The 16,053-nt window shown below is 47.2% G+C and overlaps 1 protein-coding gene across 1 annotated transcript in view; it reads left to right on the forward strand.

Annotated features, from left to right (window-relative positions):
• Window positions 1-16,053, forward strand: part of Pde7a (phosphodiesterase 7A) — a 92,173-nt gene that overhangs the window by 72,226 nt on the left and 3,894 nt on the right. Inside the window, exons 6-12 of the mRNA XM_038348319.1 lie at window positions 4,727-4,822; window positions 5,189-5,289; window positions 10,769-10,900; window positions 11,369-11,460; window positions 13,289-13,433; window positions 14,010-14,106; window positions 14,585-14,665. Of these exons, the coding sequence (XP_038204247.1) occupies window positions 4,727-4,822; window positions 5,189-5,289; window positions 10,769-10,900; window positions 11,369-11,460; window positions 13,289-13,433; window positions 14,010-14,106; window positions 14,585-14,665 (744 nt within the window). The remainder of the gene's footprint in view (window positions 1-4,726; window positions 4,823-5,188; window positions 5,290-10,768; window positions 10,901-11,368; window positions 11,461-13,288; window positions 13,434-14,009; window positions 14,107-14,584; window positions 14,666-16,053) is intronic.

The following is a 16,053-nucleotide window of genomic DNA, read 5'->3' on the forward strand; positions in this document are numbered from 1 at the left end:
GCCGTTGTTAATAACTCAGATGGACTCTCACTGTAGTCTTGATTTTCCCAGTCAAGTTTCCTTCTTTCTTTTTATTTATTTATTAAAAATTTCCACCTCCTCCCATTTCCCTCCCATTCCTTCCAATCCCCCTCTCCCTCCCTCTCCAGCCCTAAGAGAAGTCAGGGTGCCCTGCCCTGTGGGAAGTCCAAGGCCCTCCCCCCTCCATCCAGGTCTAGGATGTGCATCTAAACAGACTAGGCCCCCCAAAAGCCAGTACATGCAGTAGGATCAAAACCCAGTGCCATTGTCCTTGGCTTCTCAGCAGCCCTCATTGTCAGCCACATTGCCACGTTCAGAGAGTCCGGTTTGATCCCATGCTCGTTCATTCCCACCATTCAAGTTTCTTTAATGCGTGACTGTTACGCTGCCATCTTTGGACACAGTATTCCCGTGTGGGGTTACCCCAGAGGCGTGGTTGACCAGTTGGTCTTTCTCAGGCTTTCCCCCCATCTTCTGCAGAGGTTTAGCATGTCGTCAGCAGCCTCGCCCTGACCCTGCCTCCCCATAGTGGAGAAGAACCTGTAGCTCAGGTAGGGCTCTCAGATCTGCAACAAATAAGAGTGGTTTAGAGAAATTTCTCACAGGTCATTCTAATCTGCCCTGCCCCCAGCCCGTTTTATGTGCTGTTGGCATTGCCTTTTTCTCTTTTTACTCTCTTTGGGATCCAAAAGTGGATTCTATTTGGAAACCTTTTTTATTTAGAATAAAATCTTCGGCAGAATTCTTGGTGACGCTAGCTGTCTCTGCCCCTTTGGTCTAAGTAGACTTTTAATAAACGACACACGGAAGTCAGTGTTTCTGTTGGCCAGGGTGACTAATGTATGTGCCCCCTGCTGTACTCTGAAGATACCTGCTTTTTATTTTCTTCTGAAAACGTGTGTACTTATGGAGCTGGGTTTGCACGTGTTGGAGCGCACACATGAGGGCCAGAGGACGCCTCGCTGAAGCCGGTTCTCGCTGGCTTCCATCTCGGTCGAGCTTGCATCTGCAAGCCCCTCTACCCACTGAACCATCTTGCTGCCCTGCTTTCCTTATTCCCTCTGGATGAAGAAACACAGCTCTGTGAGTCCTGCTGCCGTTGCTGAGTGTCCTTTTGTTTCCTCTAAGCAGTGGGGACAGAAAAATGCCTCTCCACGCCCCTGCTTGACTGCGCTGGTGCCCGGAAGCAGATGAGACCGCTGCGCACAGCGGTGAAACGCATGAGGTCGGCCTCTGTCCGCAGAGCCCGACACCCTGGCCTTTTTGTTCCTCCCCCTCCTCCCCACCTCTCCGGTGCCCGTGGGGGTTGGGTGTCCTGCTGCTCTCCCTGCCTCCTAGCTGGCAGCCCTACTGGGAAAGCAGTTGGCCTTCCTTCCTTGTTTTTCTCTTTCTCTTTCTTTTCTTTCTTTTTTAAACACAGACAGTGCACTATTAGGTGACCCACCTCCTGCAAGATTTGGGAAATCCTTCCTTCCTAATGCAGCACAAACATGACTTCAGTTACAGTGAGGGGGATGCAAGTGGAGCAGTACCACCCACAGCACTTCTGCACGCCAGCCTTGTAAGCTGGTAGCTCATAGCCTGTTTGGGGGCTACTGGGATGCCTGTCATTCACTGACATGGTTGTTCTTTTCTAAATTTAATTTTAAAAAGTATACAGCCTGCTAGTCAGAGGCCAGGTTCTGTCGGCCACAGTTGCTGTCAGTCCCCATCATTGACCCCCTTTCCTTAGAACCCCCCCCCCCCCCTTGAACGGGCTTTTTGGAGAAGGCGGCTGAATGGCGTGGCCCAGATGAAAACCACCTATTGTTAGTCGCCCACCTTTGCTTTTATAGGAGCCAACAACCGCCCCTTGGGAGCCATAGAGATGATCTACTTGAAGAAATGTAATTGCACAAATGGGCAGGAAAAATGGTTCTTCAGCTCACACTATGTGCTTGGAATTGTTTCCTTTCAGAGCTAAAACTCTGTGTGATTTGTGTTCACCATATCCGAGTGTCCCCTTCTTACTTGACCCATTGGTGTTCTGTGTCTCCTACTCTGGTAAGGGGAGAGGACAGGGAGACAGGGAGGAGCGGAATGGTTCAACCCAGAACAGGTGCACCCCTTCTCCTTTTCTGCCCCCTGTGGTGGGAGAGCAGTTACTGTCTGGCTCTCCTCTTGAGGGATGTGGATCAGGTGACAAGCCACAGCTAGGCACTGCCTGTTGCTCCTGAGAGCCTCTGGCTTGTGAGGGGAGAGTGGCCGGCTGTGTCGCAGCTCAAGCTCTCGTGGAGAGTCTAAAAACTAAGGGTCGCTACACCTTAGCCAGCCTCTCTCTCCCCTCCCTCCCTCCCTCCCTCCCTCCCTCCCTCCCTCCCTCCCTCCCTCCCTCCCTCCCTCCCTCCCTCCCTCTCTCGTCCTGGTCCAGGAACTTACTGTGTAGTCTAGACTAGCCACAGACTCACAGAGCTCTTCCTGCCTCCCCCTCCCAGATGCAGATTAAAGATCTGTGCCCCTGTGCCTGCTTCATTGGCATTCAGTTTCTTAAGGATGTCTTTCCCTTCCATACGGAGATGATGTGCCAGGTCATCCTTGAAAAGAATCTCGGGGCTGCAAGCATGGCTGTGCAGCCAAGCCAGCATACCTGAGTTTATTGTCCTGGACCACACGGTAGAAAGTGAGAATGACTTGCCCTCCAACTTCCACACATGTACCAAGGCGCATGTGCATGCACATGCATGTGTATGTTTGTGTGTGCGCGCGCGCATGTGTGTGTGTGTGTGTGTGTGTGTGTGTGTGTGAGAGAGAGAGAGAGAGAGAGAGAGAGAGAGAGAGAGAGAGAGAGAGAATCCCTATGGGCCAGCAAAATGATTCAGCAAGTGAAGAAAGACTTGCTGCTAAAGCCTGGTGACCTGATTCAGTTCCCAACAAAGGTGAGAGAACTGCCTAAGTTCTCTGACCTTCACATACACACACACATGCACGAGCACATGCACGCACACACACACACACACAGTAGCATGTGTGATTCCATCATACATACTTGTGCAAACCCACAATAATAAGCAACGTTATACTTAAAAATCCTCTTGTGGCCTTGCCCCTGTGACTGACTGCAGCCTCCACGGTGCTCCTTAAGTGTTAAGTGTTTACCTGTACTCGGCTGTAAGTTCTGTTGACAGTGCCTTAATGAGTTGTTGGTTAATGCTTTGTTAACCCTCCTAAATACTGTAAATTCTTAGTGTGACATTTGTTATACCTTTTACATATTTTAGCAAGAATCATAGACTTGGAAAGATGTAACATCATATATGTTACTGTTATCATGACACAGTAATTTACGAGATTAAGTCCCTTTAAAATGGTCAGTTTAACTGTTACTATAGCATATTTGTCCTGTAGGTGGAGTCTCCAAAATCCTGAGACATCTAACAGAATATATAACCTGGAGAGCTTTGTCAGGGAAGGGGAACAATAAGCATAGTAGAGATTGGGGTTCACAAGCGGATGCACACTGGTGGCGTGTGTGTGGATGAGAGCCACGGGTCAGACAGCTTGTCCAGTGGTGTGTGTGAATGGAGAGCCACGGGGTGGACAGCATGTCCAGTGGCGGTGTGTGGATGAGAGCCACGGGGCAGACAGCATGTCAAGTGGCGGTGTGTGGATGAGAGCCACGGGGCAGACAGCATGTCAAGTGGCGGTGTGTGAACGGAGAGCCACGGGGCGGACAGCATGTCCAGTGGTGGTGTGTGGACAGAGAGTCACGGGGCGGACAGCTTGTCCAGTGGTGGTGTGTGGATGAGAGCCACGGGGCGGACAGCTTGTCCAGTGGTGGTGTGTGGACGAGAGCCACAGGATGGACAGCATGTCCAGTGTTTGTGCTCGTTTAGACATCACAGGAAAGAGAGAAAGGGAGCATGGATTGATGACGTGAAGTGAACCAGGCTCTGTCTTGGAGGAGATGTGGGTGAATTATGTTTAAGGGAAGGGAAGCTAAAGGCTTGGGGATTGTTTTTTTCTATGATGTAAGTCAGAGCTGTAGAAAATGAGGGAAGAGATGGGAGATAAACACATTAAAGTTTTAAGAAGGATGGCAGTCTTAGAAATAGGTGCTTTACAAAGTGACAGGCATTTCACCAAAACAGCGAGCTCACGGGGCAGTGCTGGTCGTGGCTTTATTAGGATAAAGTTTGTCATGCTGCCCGTCCCCCAGCTGCTCTCAGATCTTCTGCTCAAGTACAGAAAAGGTGAGAGGTTTAGCTCACAACTTCTATTTTGGGAGCGTTGAGAAGGTGACTGTCCCTTCCTAGTTCTGTTTCGGTAAAAATAAACAGTTTCCTCGGAAGGTTGCAGCCAAAGCTGTGTGCTATGGGTTTGCAATTTCTGTGAAGCGCTTGTAAATTTGGATTGGCGTGTTCAGTAGCTCAATTCTCCCATACTCTACTATTGAGTATTATTTTGGTGCCTTAAAAAAAATTAACCTGAAAGTCCTTGAAAGATTTTATCTTTCAGTTCTTTGTGGGAAACTGCAACATCCTTTTTATTAGAATGGAAGATGTTAACACTTAAAGTGTATAGCTGTCACGTAAGGAGCTGCAGACTTCAGAAGAGTAGAGTGGTTGTGGGTGCTGTTCCCAGGTTCATGGTCGGAGTCTCTGTCTGGAGTAGTAGCCTTCTGACCTTGCACGTCTTACTAACATGGCCTCTCCTCTTTCTTTTCTAGGAAATAGTCTAGTAAGTTTAACCTTTCATCTATTTAGTCTTCATGGATTGATTGAGTACTTCCATTTAGATATGGTCAAACTCCGTCGATTTTTAGGTAAGTGATTGGAGCCCATTTAAAAATAAGATTGTATGAGAACTTGTGTAGCTAGAACAAACTATTGAGGATCATACCAGCCTGGAGCTGCACACCACATAGCAACATTTGGGTCAGTGACAGGCAGCATGTGTGACAGGCCACACGGCAACTGGCCTTGCAGCTGTGTTCTTTTCTGCATGCTCTCTACTGTGGCATGGTATTGAAGTGCCTGGTGACTGGCTGAGTTGAAGTGGACTATCTGAGTTGATAGCCACATGGAAAATATCTGTGGTCCCTCAAAATGACCACTTTTCAGTACTTGGATGTCCCTCTTGGAGAGTAAAAATTTCATCTTTTGTTTTTTGTGTGTGTGTGTGTGTGCAGTTATGATTCAAGAAGATTACCACAGTCAAAATCCTTACCACAATGCAGTCCATGCTGCGGATGTTACTCAGGCCATGCACTGTTATCTAAAGGAACCTAAGGTAAGCAGAGGGCGCTGACTTTAGGTGAAAGTCGCAAGATAATTTCTTTGAACTTACATTTCCGTAAGTTAGTGGTTCAGCTCAGATTTAGAAGTTTCTTCTGTAAGAGTGAGGTCAAAGGATTGGTGTGGCTGTAGGAGGAAGAGCTGGAGAACCGGGCCCAGACCTCAGAATCCTGGGCTTTGTGTGAGTGCTTGACACTTGACTGATTTCCTCGTGGGCTCTGTTCAGTACAGATGTAGCTTTGTTTTCAAGTATCCTCCATGTGAGATTGTTGGGCATGCCAAGGCAGCGCCTGGGAGCATGGGGCATAGGCCTGAGAAAGTGTTCTTCTGTCTGCTCTGCAGGCATGCAAGCCCACTTGAGAACAGTGCTTAAACACCGTTCTTGTCCCTGGTGGTTGATATAAGAGCCTGACTTTAAGGCAGACATAGTGACTCACACCAGTAAATCCCAGTACTCGAGAAGCTGCGGCAGCAGGATTGCCAGGGGCTTTAGGCCAGACTGAAGTGCACAGCAGCTTCCTCTTGCCCCAGCCCGTCAGGAGCTGGTATCTGCTGAGCAGTGTTCCTTACATTGTTCGTTTACTGATGTCGTAAGTGGCATGCTGGCTGCTTGTGACAGAAGTGTCAGTGATGTAGAAATTTTGACCTGAAAAGAAAAAAGAGAAAGAAGAAAGTTTGACCTGAAAGATCAGTTGTGCATCATGTTATTGCCTAATGTAGAAAATCCATAATGTCAGGCTGTGGGGCGGGGTGCTGATATCTTACATTAAAATGGTGATGGCCGTTGTGGTGCCCGTTACAGAGGAAAATCAGCTTACTGCCAGCAAACAGCAGAACCTCGCTGAAGGATGCCCCTCCTCACTAGCTTTCTGTTTTGTTGGAAAGGGCCATGAAGCTAGTTCTACAGATAGATGCAGAAATCTGACTTTCATAGACTAAATGATTTGTAGTTTCTTGTCTGTAGAGTTCAGATATTGCTGGAATCAGTAGCCATTCAGTAACAACATTTGACTTTCTAAAAATCCCTCTCGCCAGGTGGGGTGGTTCATGTGTCTAAGTACTTGGGAGGCTGACTCAGAAGAACAGTAAGTTCAAGGTTACATAAATGCACTCTAAATAGTTGTGTCTGGAGGCTCAGTGAGCTTCCGCTAGCACCTTGACACCAGCCTAGACTCACCTGGGCTGAGGGAACCTCAACCGCAGGTTGTCCAAATCAGATTGGCCTGAGGTCAGATCTGAATTAATTGATGTAGGAGGATCTCCCCCAATATAGGTGGTGCCATCCCTAGGCAGGAAGGGCTGCGCTGTGTTCTTAGAGGTCCTGGGGAAACCAGTAAGCAGCGTCCCTCCGTGGCTCCTGCTTCAGTTCCCGTTGATGGTTCGTGTTGTGACCTGGAGAGTCAGTGAAACAAAGTTTCCCTCCAGACTGCCTGGGTTCGAGTTTAGCACAGTGATGGGGATGAAGACTAGAACAGCTGGGGAGATAGCTCAGCGGGCCAAAGGGCTCGGCGCACAAGCACGAGGACCTGGGTTTGAATCCTTGAGCCTCTGTAGGAGTTAGATGCAGTGTCTGTAATCCCTGCACTCCTGCAGAGGCGGGAGGCAGGGAAGTCCCTAGAGCGTGGCAGGCAGCTGTCCTGGCTTGTGCTGTGGGAAGACAGAGACCTAGGTTTCATTTGAAGTTAGGTGAGCGAGAGCAACACTTCGAGGTTGTCTCAGATTTCCACAGCATGCTGTAGCAACTACACACACATCTGCACATGCATTTACACACACACATAACACCACATGCACATATCATCAAATTACTTATTTTTGTTACAAAGTTCTCGTTCTAGTAAAAGTTTTAAACAGAAAAATTTTTAATCATTCTTCCGCTTTAAGTATGTGACTTGCTTTTCTGTTTTCCCCCACAGACTTCACTATTATTGTGCATTGGGGGGGGGGGGGAACGAGCACGCCAGTTTTGAGTGGAGAGGGGAAAGGACATTTAGGAGTTAGATCTTTCCTTTCAAGGATTTCTAGGCATCAGCCTGAGGCAACTGTTCTCACCCACTGGGCTACCCTCACCCCTCCCACAGAGTTTTAAAAATTTTGTTTGCTTCTTTGCATGTTTCATCTTTTACCTGAGACTGTAAAGTTCTGTCTTTTGCAATAAATCTGAGTTACCATTTTTCCCCCCAGGAAAGTACTTCTCTGTTATTTTACCACCTCTACTCTTATCACAAGAATAGAATACTTTACTATGTTGCTTAATAAGACATGCCACTACATTTATAACCTCATGCCATTCATAAACTGGGTGTTCATTACATGTACTCCCATGTCCATTCATAAGTTAGGTGTTCATTACATGTATACTCCCATGCCCATTCATAAATTAGGTGTTCGTTACATGTATACTGCCATGTTCGTTCATAAATTAGCTGTTCATTACATGTATACTCCCATGTCCGTTCATTTATGTGTCACAGGAGAGACTGCTTGATTTAGTCTCCCTCTGTTCATCTTTATTAGTGATTCTAAAAGTTTGCTTTTAGGGCTGGGGATGTAGATCATTTGGGAGAATGCTAGCTTAGCTTGCTGGAAAGCCATAGATTCAGTCCTAAACACCTTAGAAAACTGGGCATGATAATGCACATATGTAGCCCCAGCATTCTGAAGGGAGAGGGCAGGAGGATTAGAAGTTCAGGGTCATCCTTAGACACTTAGTGAGTTCAAGGCCAGCCTCGGCTATCAAAGTGCAGAAGTACCATGGACTGCTCAACCATAAATAGGACAGTTATATCATATCCTTTCTGTACATGACTCAGGGACCATAGAGAAAGAGTGGGTGGATACACTGTAAGAGCCAGGGGTCAGAAAGGCCTGGACAGAGCAGCCATGTTTTCCTTCCCAGGACCCTCACAAGATGAAGTCAGCATGCTTGGGGAGGCGCATCAGGGGAGGCGCTGTCCCTAGCAGAGGAGCTGTTGACAGTTGAAGACTCCTGGGCAGGGAAAATCAGTTCCCTCAAGGGTGTGGGCCCGGTAGGTTGACTGCACTGCAGTGGATGGCCCCACGCCCATGAGTGTATGAGCTCAAAATTAGATTTTGGTGGATTCATTTTTTTTTGTAAGGAAGTGAGAGGTGGATCTGGGAGGAAGTAAAGGCAGGAGTCGGATGAGTATAATCAGCTCACATTGTATACAGGCATAAAATTCTCAAAGAATTAATGAATATATCATGCTTTTAAGTTTGATTTTTAAACACTTCATTTTCTGGGGGGGAGTCATTTTCGTTATTAACTTTACCATATTTATTGAGCTCGTGCATGCACTAACTTGTAAAATACAAAGAGAAATCGTATATATTCTCTATCTAGAAGCCTCCCAGGGCTGCTATGGTGATCACTGGGTAAGAGTGCTACCACCGCCAGTCTCTGGACAGCAGAAGGAAAACACCCCCTCCTGAAAGGTTTTCTCTGGCCTTCATACACATGCGTGCATGGGTTCCCCACCCCAATAGTAAATCAGAATCTCCAGACACTCTAGCTTCCTAGATGCACACACTCAGTGGCGTGTGACTGGGGTAGAGAGAGTTACTCTGGCATGGGAAGGAAATAGCCCAATCTGAATCTGAGTCTATTTACTATCTCACTGACGTTTGTAGTTAGTGCTCCCCTCTCTTTCATATGTCAGCATTATCAGTGATTGCTGCTCAGAAACTTTCCCTGTTAGGTTACAAGGCTGAGAAGCTGAAGGAACAAATAATCCTAAAGTGAACCTGGATAAAAACGTGTTCCGATGAGCGCAGCCGGGGCAGACTCGTAAAGGGCTGTGGGCACAAATGTGCCCTTTGTCAGGGCTGAAGGAGAGGACAAGGATGGGTCACAAAGCAGTGTGTGTCCTGGACTTGGACCTTACAGAACGAGTACAAGCTTTCCAGAAAGGGCTGCCTCATGAGAGCTGGTGACACTCAAGGTGACTACTTCTATTACAGAAGATTTCAGTCAGCTAATAATAAACTTTGACTATGGTTATTTGTTGTTTAAGCTTGGTGATAATTACTAAGAGTAACGTTACATTTTTATCAATGAAATTTGTTTTCTGTCATGGCTTCACTGTCCTGAATGTGGCCATCCCTCCATAGGATGAAAATAAACAAACCTGTTTGTCAGTTTAGGGTCATTGTTTCTGAGGAGGAGTGTTCCTGTCTTAGCTGTGTTTCGTTGTGTGGTCAAAGTGAGACAGTATCAGGATAGGCTGTTCATCAGGCAGTACCATGCACCACAGCCTGCAGTACACCATGCACCACAGCCTGCAGTACACCATGCACCACAGCCTGCAGTACACCATGCACCACAGCCTGCAGTACACCATGCACCACAGCCTGCAGTACACCATGGACCACAGCCTGCAGTACACCATGAACCACAGTCAGCTGTACACCATGAACCACAGTCAGCTGTACACCATGCACCACAGCCTGCAGTACACCATGAACCACAGCCTGCAGTACACCATGAGCCACAGCCTGCAGTACACCATGCACCACAGCCTGCAGTACACCATGGACAACAGCATGCAGTACACCATGAACCACAGTCAGCTGTACACCATGAACCACAGTCAGCTGTACACCATGGACCACAGCATGCAGTACACCATGCACCACAGCCTGCAGTACACCATGAACCACAGCCTGCAGTACACCATGAGCCACAGTCAGCTGTACATCATGCACCACAGTCAGCTGTACACCATGAACCACAGTCAGCTGTACACCATGAACCACAGTCAGCTGTACACCATGGACCACAGCATGCAGTACACCATGCACCACAGCCTGCAGTACACCATGCACCACAGCCTGCAGTACACCTTGCATCACAGCGTGCGGTACCCATGCATCAGTGTACAGTACACCATGCATCACAGCGTGCAGTACCCATGCATCAGTGTGCAGTACACCATGAGCCACAGCCTGCAGTACACCATGCACCACAGCCTGCAGTACACCATGGACAACAGCATGCAGTACACCATGGACCACAGCATGCAGTACACCATGCACCACAGCCTGCAGTACACCATGAACCACAGCCTGCAGTACACCATGAACCACAGCCTGCAGTACACCATGCATCACAGCGTGCAGTACCCATGCATCAGTGTGCAGTACACCATGCATTACAGCCTGCAGTACACCATGGACCAAGCTTGCAGTATACCATGCATCACAGCCTGCAGTAGTACATGGTGCATCGCATCCTACAGTACACCGTGCACCACAGCCTGCAGTACACCGTGCACCACAGCATGTAGGCACACTGTCCCATGAGCCATTACCTGCAGGCTCTTGATGGCACTAAGGAGCAGTCCACCTGAAGAAGCGACAGGTAGTGAGGAGACCCCCACCCTACTGCCTCCTAGTGGTAGAGAGAATATATTTCAGGTGTGTTTGTGATTAATTGTTCTTTTCTTACACCTTAGCTTGCCAATTCTGTAACTCCTTGGGATATCTTGCTGAGCTTAATTGCAGCTGCCACTCATGATCTGGATCACCCAGGTGTTAATCAGCCTTTCCTTATTAAAACCAACCATTATTTGGCAACTTTATACAAGGTTAGTACAGTCTCATTGAGAATTAATTTGGTTTTTGTTTGTTTGTTTGTTTTGTTTTGTTTTGGTGTGGCTTAAAACCCAGCACCGAGGAGAGAGACAGGATCCCTTGAGCTCAGTAGCTGACCAGCTAACCGATGAGGTGCAGGCCAGCATGAGACCGCCTCAGGAAACAATGTGGATGGCTCCTGAGGAGCGGCATCCAAGGTTGCCCACTGGCCTCGACACACATGCATATGTGCACACTGCTCACACCACAAATACACTCCCCCACCCACAAATAAACACACGCACAAATAAAGTGGTAATGCTTTAATGCTTTGCATTCCATGCTGTTCAGTGTTGGAAGGAGGTGAAGGTTGTGGAAGTCAATCTCCAATGATTGTTGAAGCTTTAACCAAGCTAATATTGCTGGCAGATGGTTTTTATGCTCAGAAATGACTGCTGGGTAACAGAGAACCCTCTTCCTAGAATACCTCAGTCCTGGAGAACCACCACTGGAGATCGGCAGTGGGCTTGTTGAGAGAGTCTGGTTTGTTCTCACATTTGCCACTGGAAAGCAGGTAAGGTGGATCAAAATTGGTAATTAAGCTAGTTTATAAAGGTTTGAGAATTATGTTATTATTCGGGTGTTCCATAGTTTTCAGGTTTTGTTAAACTGAATGTATCTTTTTTAAAATTGTCAAAATTGTGGCGCTGAAGCAAGGGCTCAGCAGTTAAGAGAATTTGCTGTTCTCGAGAGGACCTGCTCAGCTGCCAGCAGCCACACAGTGCCTCAGACATCCACGCCCAGCACATACACGAGTGTGGGCCAAACGCTCATGCACTGAGTCCAGAGAAAGCTATATGAAGCCTATTGTGTAGTCATTAGAATTTCGCTGGCTGTTTACCTTACAAGAGATGTTCTGTCTCTTTGAGGACTGTAAACCTCCACACATGTGGTTCGGTGGTTTTCCCTAACGCTTCATGCTTTGCTGACAGAGGCGTCAGGTCTGTACCTGAAAGACGGCACAGGAAGTAGACACTGAAGAACCAGACCCTCAGACCTCAGAGCACCTTCCAAGCCAACGCGACAATAAGTCTCCCAAGGCCTTGTGCCACAGATGTCCAGTCTTGACACCGCCTGTGGAGCTGTCGGGCAAAATAATGAAGAAAAAGAATGGCAGAGAATAGCTTAGAAAAATAGTTTAATACTAAACAGGCCATTCTGGTAGCCTAACAAAAAACAGTAATGTCAATTAGTCCAGCCTGATAGTGGTGGCAGGAGCATCTCATCCCTGTCGGTGTGGCCTTTCATGCTCTTGTCACTTTGTCTTAAATATTCAGTATCATCTTTTCACCTGTTTTCTAAATGTGTGTTTGGGCACAGGTGTGCTGTAGTGCACACCCGTGCAGAGGCCTGAGACTGCTTCCAGCCGTCATTTGTCTCCTTCCTCTGCGGTCCACAGGGCGAACTCAGGTCACTGAGCTTGGGAGGCAAGTGCTGTTCCCACTGAGCCATCTCACTGGCTTTGCTGAGGGCTCTTTATTGTTAACACAGAGACGCGCTTACTGTAACCCTGTAAGGACATTTTTTTTAAAAGTGTCTTTCTCTTGTTATCCACGAGGCAGTTTTTAAAATGACACAGTGTATCTCTCTGTTTTAACACATTACATTTCCCTCCAGAAAATTCAAATATACTTACATAGATGATTGACTTTGTGCATGGGAGCTTTGCCTGCATGTAAATCCATTCGCCACTGCATGTGTGTGTTCCTGGTGCCCGAGAACCAGGAGAGAAAGGGACTCCCCGAAACTGCAGTTACTGTATGGGTAGTATGCATGGAAGCTGGGAATCAACCCAAGTCCTCTGGAAGAAGACTTTGCTTGTTGATCACTAAACATCTCTCTCACTCTTGATTCAACTACTGAGTAGAATTTTATCAGGACTTTATTAAGCAGCTCTCCCAAAGTGTCTCAGAGGGCAGTTGAATGTGCTAGCGTTTTCTCTATATAATCTTCTGACTTTTAGGTCCTGGGCACCAAAAGATAAGACAGAGTCGTTTGCTGTACACACAGGGATTTCTAAGAAAATTCTTCAGAAGTTTCTCAATCAGCATTTGAGTATTACATTGACCGTTTCCCCTTTTAAGTAGATAACAGCACTTTGGCTGACAGAATAAAGTGACCCCTTTGAAATCGTTGAATAGTGATAGTTCCCTGTAAATTTTCAGTTTTACTTTTGATTATTTTAATAGTTTTTTAATGCATTCTTCACAATACTTTTTTATATGTCAAGTTTAAAGCAACTGGCAGGTATCTTAGGGTTTTGTAAAGCTTTCTGAATATTTACGCTTAAGGGAGAAAATAAATAGAAAGTACTGTCTCCTTTATTATTTCTCTAACTCCAGGCAACAGATGGAGACCCAGATAGGCGCGTTGATTCTAGCCACAGACATCAGCCGCCAGAACGAGTACCTGTCGCTGTTTAGATCCCACTTGGACAAAGGTGACCTACACCTCGACGATGGCAGACACAGGCATCTGGTTCTGCAGGTAAAGGCCAAGCTGCAAGGATTCTGTTTTCAGGGTAAATCGTGGCAGGGACGGGTCGAGCAAAAACAGTATATTGTAGCAGCCTGTTTTCTCAGGGTGGGTTGTAAGGAAAGAGAAGCTCCTCAGTTAGCACTCTCCCTTCCAGAAGGACATGCTTTGGTACTTTTCATATCTGGTTTCCGAGGAAGCGTGAAGAAGGGCACCCCGTCAACAGTGGCTGCTTATTCTGATGAATTCTCACATGAAGGGGGGCAGTAGTGGTTTCTCTGGGTTTGTTGATACTGTGATCCAGTCACTGTGCCTCCAGGGGTGGTTCCTGTTCAGCATCCTGACCAGCAGTCTGCACAGATAACTGGCAGATGGTGGCAGTGTAACAACGTTAATAGGACAGGATGAGTTTCCTTCTCAGGATTTTCCTGTTTGCTGACTTCCGTTTCTATTTGGTTCTGGACCCCGGGGCACACTGAGCTACGAGCCCAGGGGCTCTCTCCGGAGTTCCCCACTGTTGGGGTATATTAAAGCTCGGTGCGACCCGGGCCTTCTCTTCTCACACGGCTTCACTGTTTTGTCCGCTAGATGGCCTTGAAATGCGCTGACATCTGTAACCCCTGTCGGAGCTGGGAGCTAAGCAAGCAGTGGAGCGAGAAAGTGACGGAGGAATTCTTCCACCAAGGCAGGTCACAGCGCCATGTGGAGAAGAACCTCACCGTAGACGCTTTATGTTGTTAACTATTCGTGGTCAGTGTGTGCACAGCCAGTAACACACGGAGCATATTTGGGAACTAAGGGACGCTGTGTATCATGACTGTACGGATAGTAGGCAGGAAACCTGACCCTGCAGGCAGATTGCTCTGTGGTCACCCCATCCCTTTACCTCTGTGGAGCGCAGGACCATGTGAGCAGGCGAGGCATGTTTGAAAATACTGACAGAATTAGTCTTAGGAGGAACACCTGCAAGAAATATTTTATTTGGTCCACTTAAATGGTGATATCAACTTGGCAAGCTTTGTGTCACTATCTTGTTTAATCCTCTCGTGAGGATTGTGTGATGTTCTCCCAGTAAACTTACGGACAGTGAAGGTGTTCCTAATAGATTTATACAGCAGAGTTGCTCGATCTTAACATGGATCTTTCTCTTTCTTCATTTATAGGAGATATAGAAAAAAAGTACCATTTGGGTGTGAGTCCACTTTGTGATCGTCAGACTGAGTCTATTGCCAACATCCAGATTGGTAACTATACACTAGTTTGCAACTAGTTTAAAAAATCCCATTAATTTTGATTTTGTTAAGACTAGACTAGAAAATTATTCAAAACAAAGGACTCTTAACCATTTGAGGAAATCTTAACCATTGTCCCTTGTTTATATTTTACTCTATCCTCTTTTGGCTCTTTTGGGGCCCACCACCTGGCTCCCAAATAAATCACACATGGAGGCTTAAAGTCCCAAGCCTTAGCTTGGCTTGTTTCTTGCCAGCTTTTCTTAAATTATCTCATCTGTCTTTGACCTCAGGACTTTTCTTTCTCTATTCCTATATACCTTTTTTTTTCCTTCTTACTCCATGTCTGGCTGTGTAACTGGGTGGCTGGCCCCTGAAGTTCTCCTCCTTCCTTTCTGTTCCCAGATCTTTCTCTCCCAGAGTTCCCCTCATATTTATCCTCCCCGCCTACCAGCCCTGCCTGTTCTTGCTCCTGCCTTGCTGTTGGCCGTTCAGTTCCTTACTAGGACCATCAGGTGCTTTAGACAGGCACAGTAACACAGCTTCACAGAGTCAAACAAATGCCGCAGAAACAAAAGTAACACACCTTAAAATAATATTCCCCAACATTCCCTCTGTCTGCTCTTTCAGCCCCTCCTGTCGGCCTCACATGTCACTTCCGTCAAAGCCCTCTTCCTGTCTCCAGGCTTCTAGAGTGTGCACGTGTGTCACACATGTGCTCTTTGCTCTGACTCTGTTGTCCCTCAGCCACCAAACCTAGCGGTGGGAAGCACGTCAGAATTAACGGTTGAGGGAACTAACCATGTGCTGGAAAACAGACTGTTCTGTGATTGGCATCGCAGAACATGGGGAGGGTGGCCTGAGGCTGTGAAGGTCAGAGAGCTGGTAGGAATACACTCAAGAGCTGGGGTAGAGTGTGTTTATGGCAGCTGGAGTTGGGAGACTGAAGACAGTGATGTGTGTTGATGAACATCAGGACTAGCGCAGCCATAGTCTGGCGGAAGGCTGCAGCAGTGGCAGAGGTGGTACCCGCACGGTGAGTACAGAGCATCTTCTCGTAGGGCGGAGAGGCTGCCGACTATAGAGTCAGAGAAGCAGAAAACAGGCCCAGCTTGCAGGAGTGCATGGTGCCGAGCCTGTGGGAGCCAGTGGGACTAAGGCTAAGATGTTTTTCTCTTAGTGGAGCTAATGAGACAATTAATAAATAGATCTGCTGTCTTGATTTTCAAGGGTTCTGAGGTTCAAAGAACAGGTGAGATACAGAGAAAGGGGAAATCAGGCAAGGTGGATGGGTAGTACATACAGCTCCTTGAAGGTCCTTTTTGCCTGAGGAAATTACTCTTGGTTTAAAGGAAGGACTTCCACGGCTCTGGGCTATGTTCGAAGCAGCCACATCAGGT

This window comes from Arvicola amphibius, chromosome 11 (assembly GCF_903992535.2).
Source record: "Arvicola amphibius chromosome 11, mArvAmp1.2, whole genome shotgun sequence".
NCBI classification, from domain to species: domain Eukaryota; kingdom Metazoa; phylum Chordata; class Mammalia; order Rodentia; family Cricetidae; genus Arvicola; species Arvicola amphibius.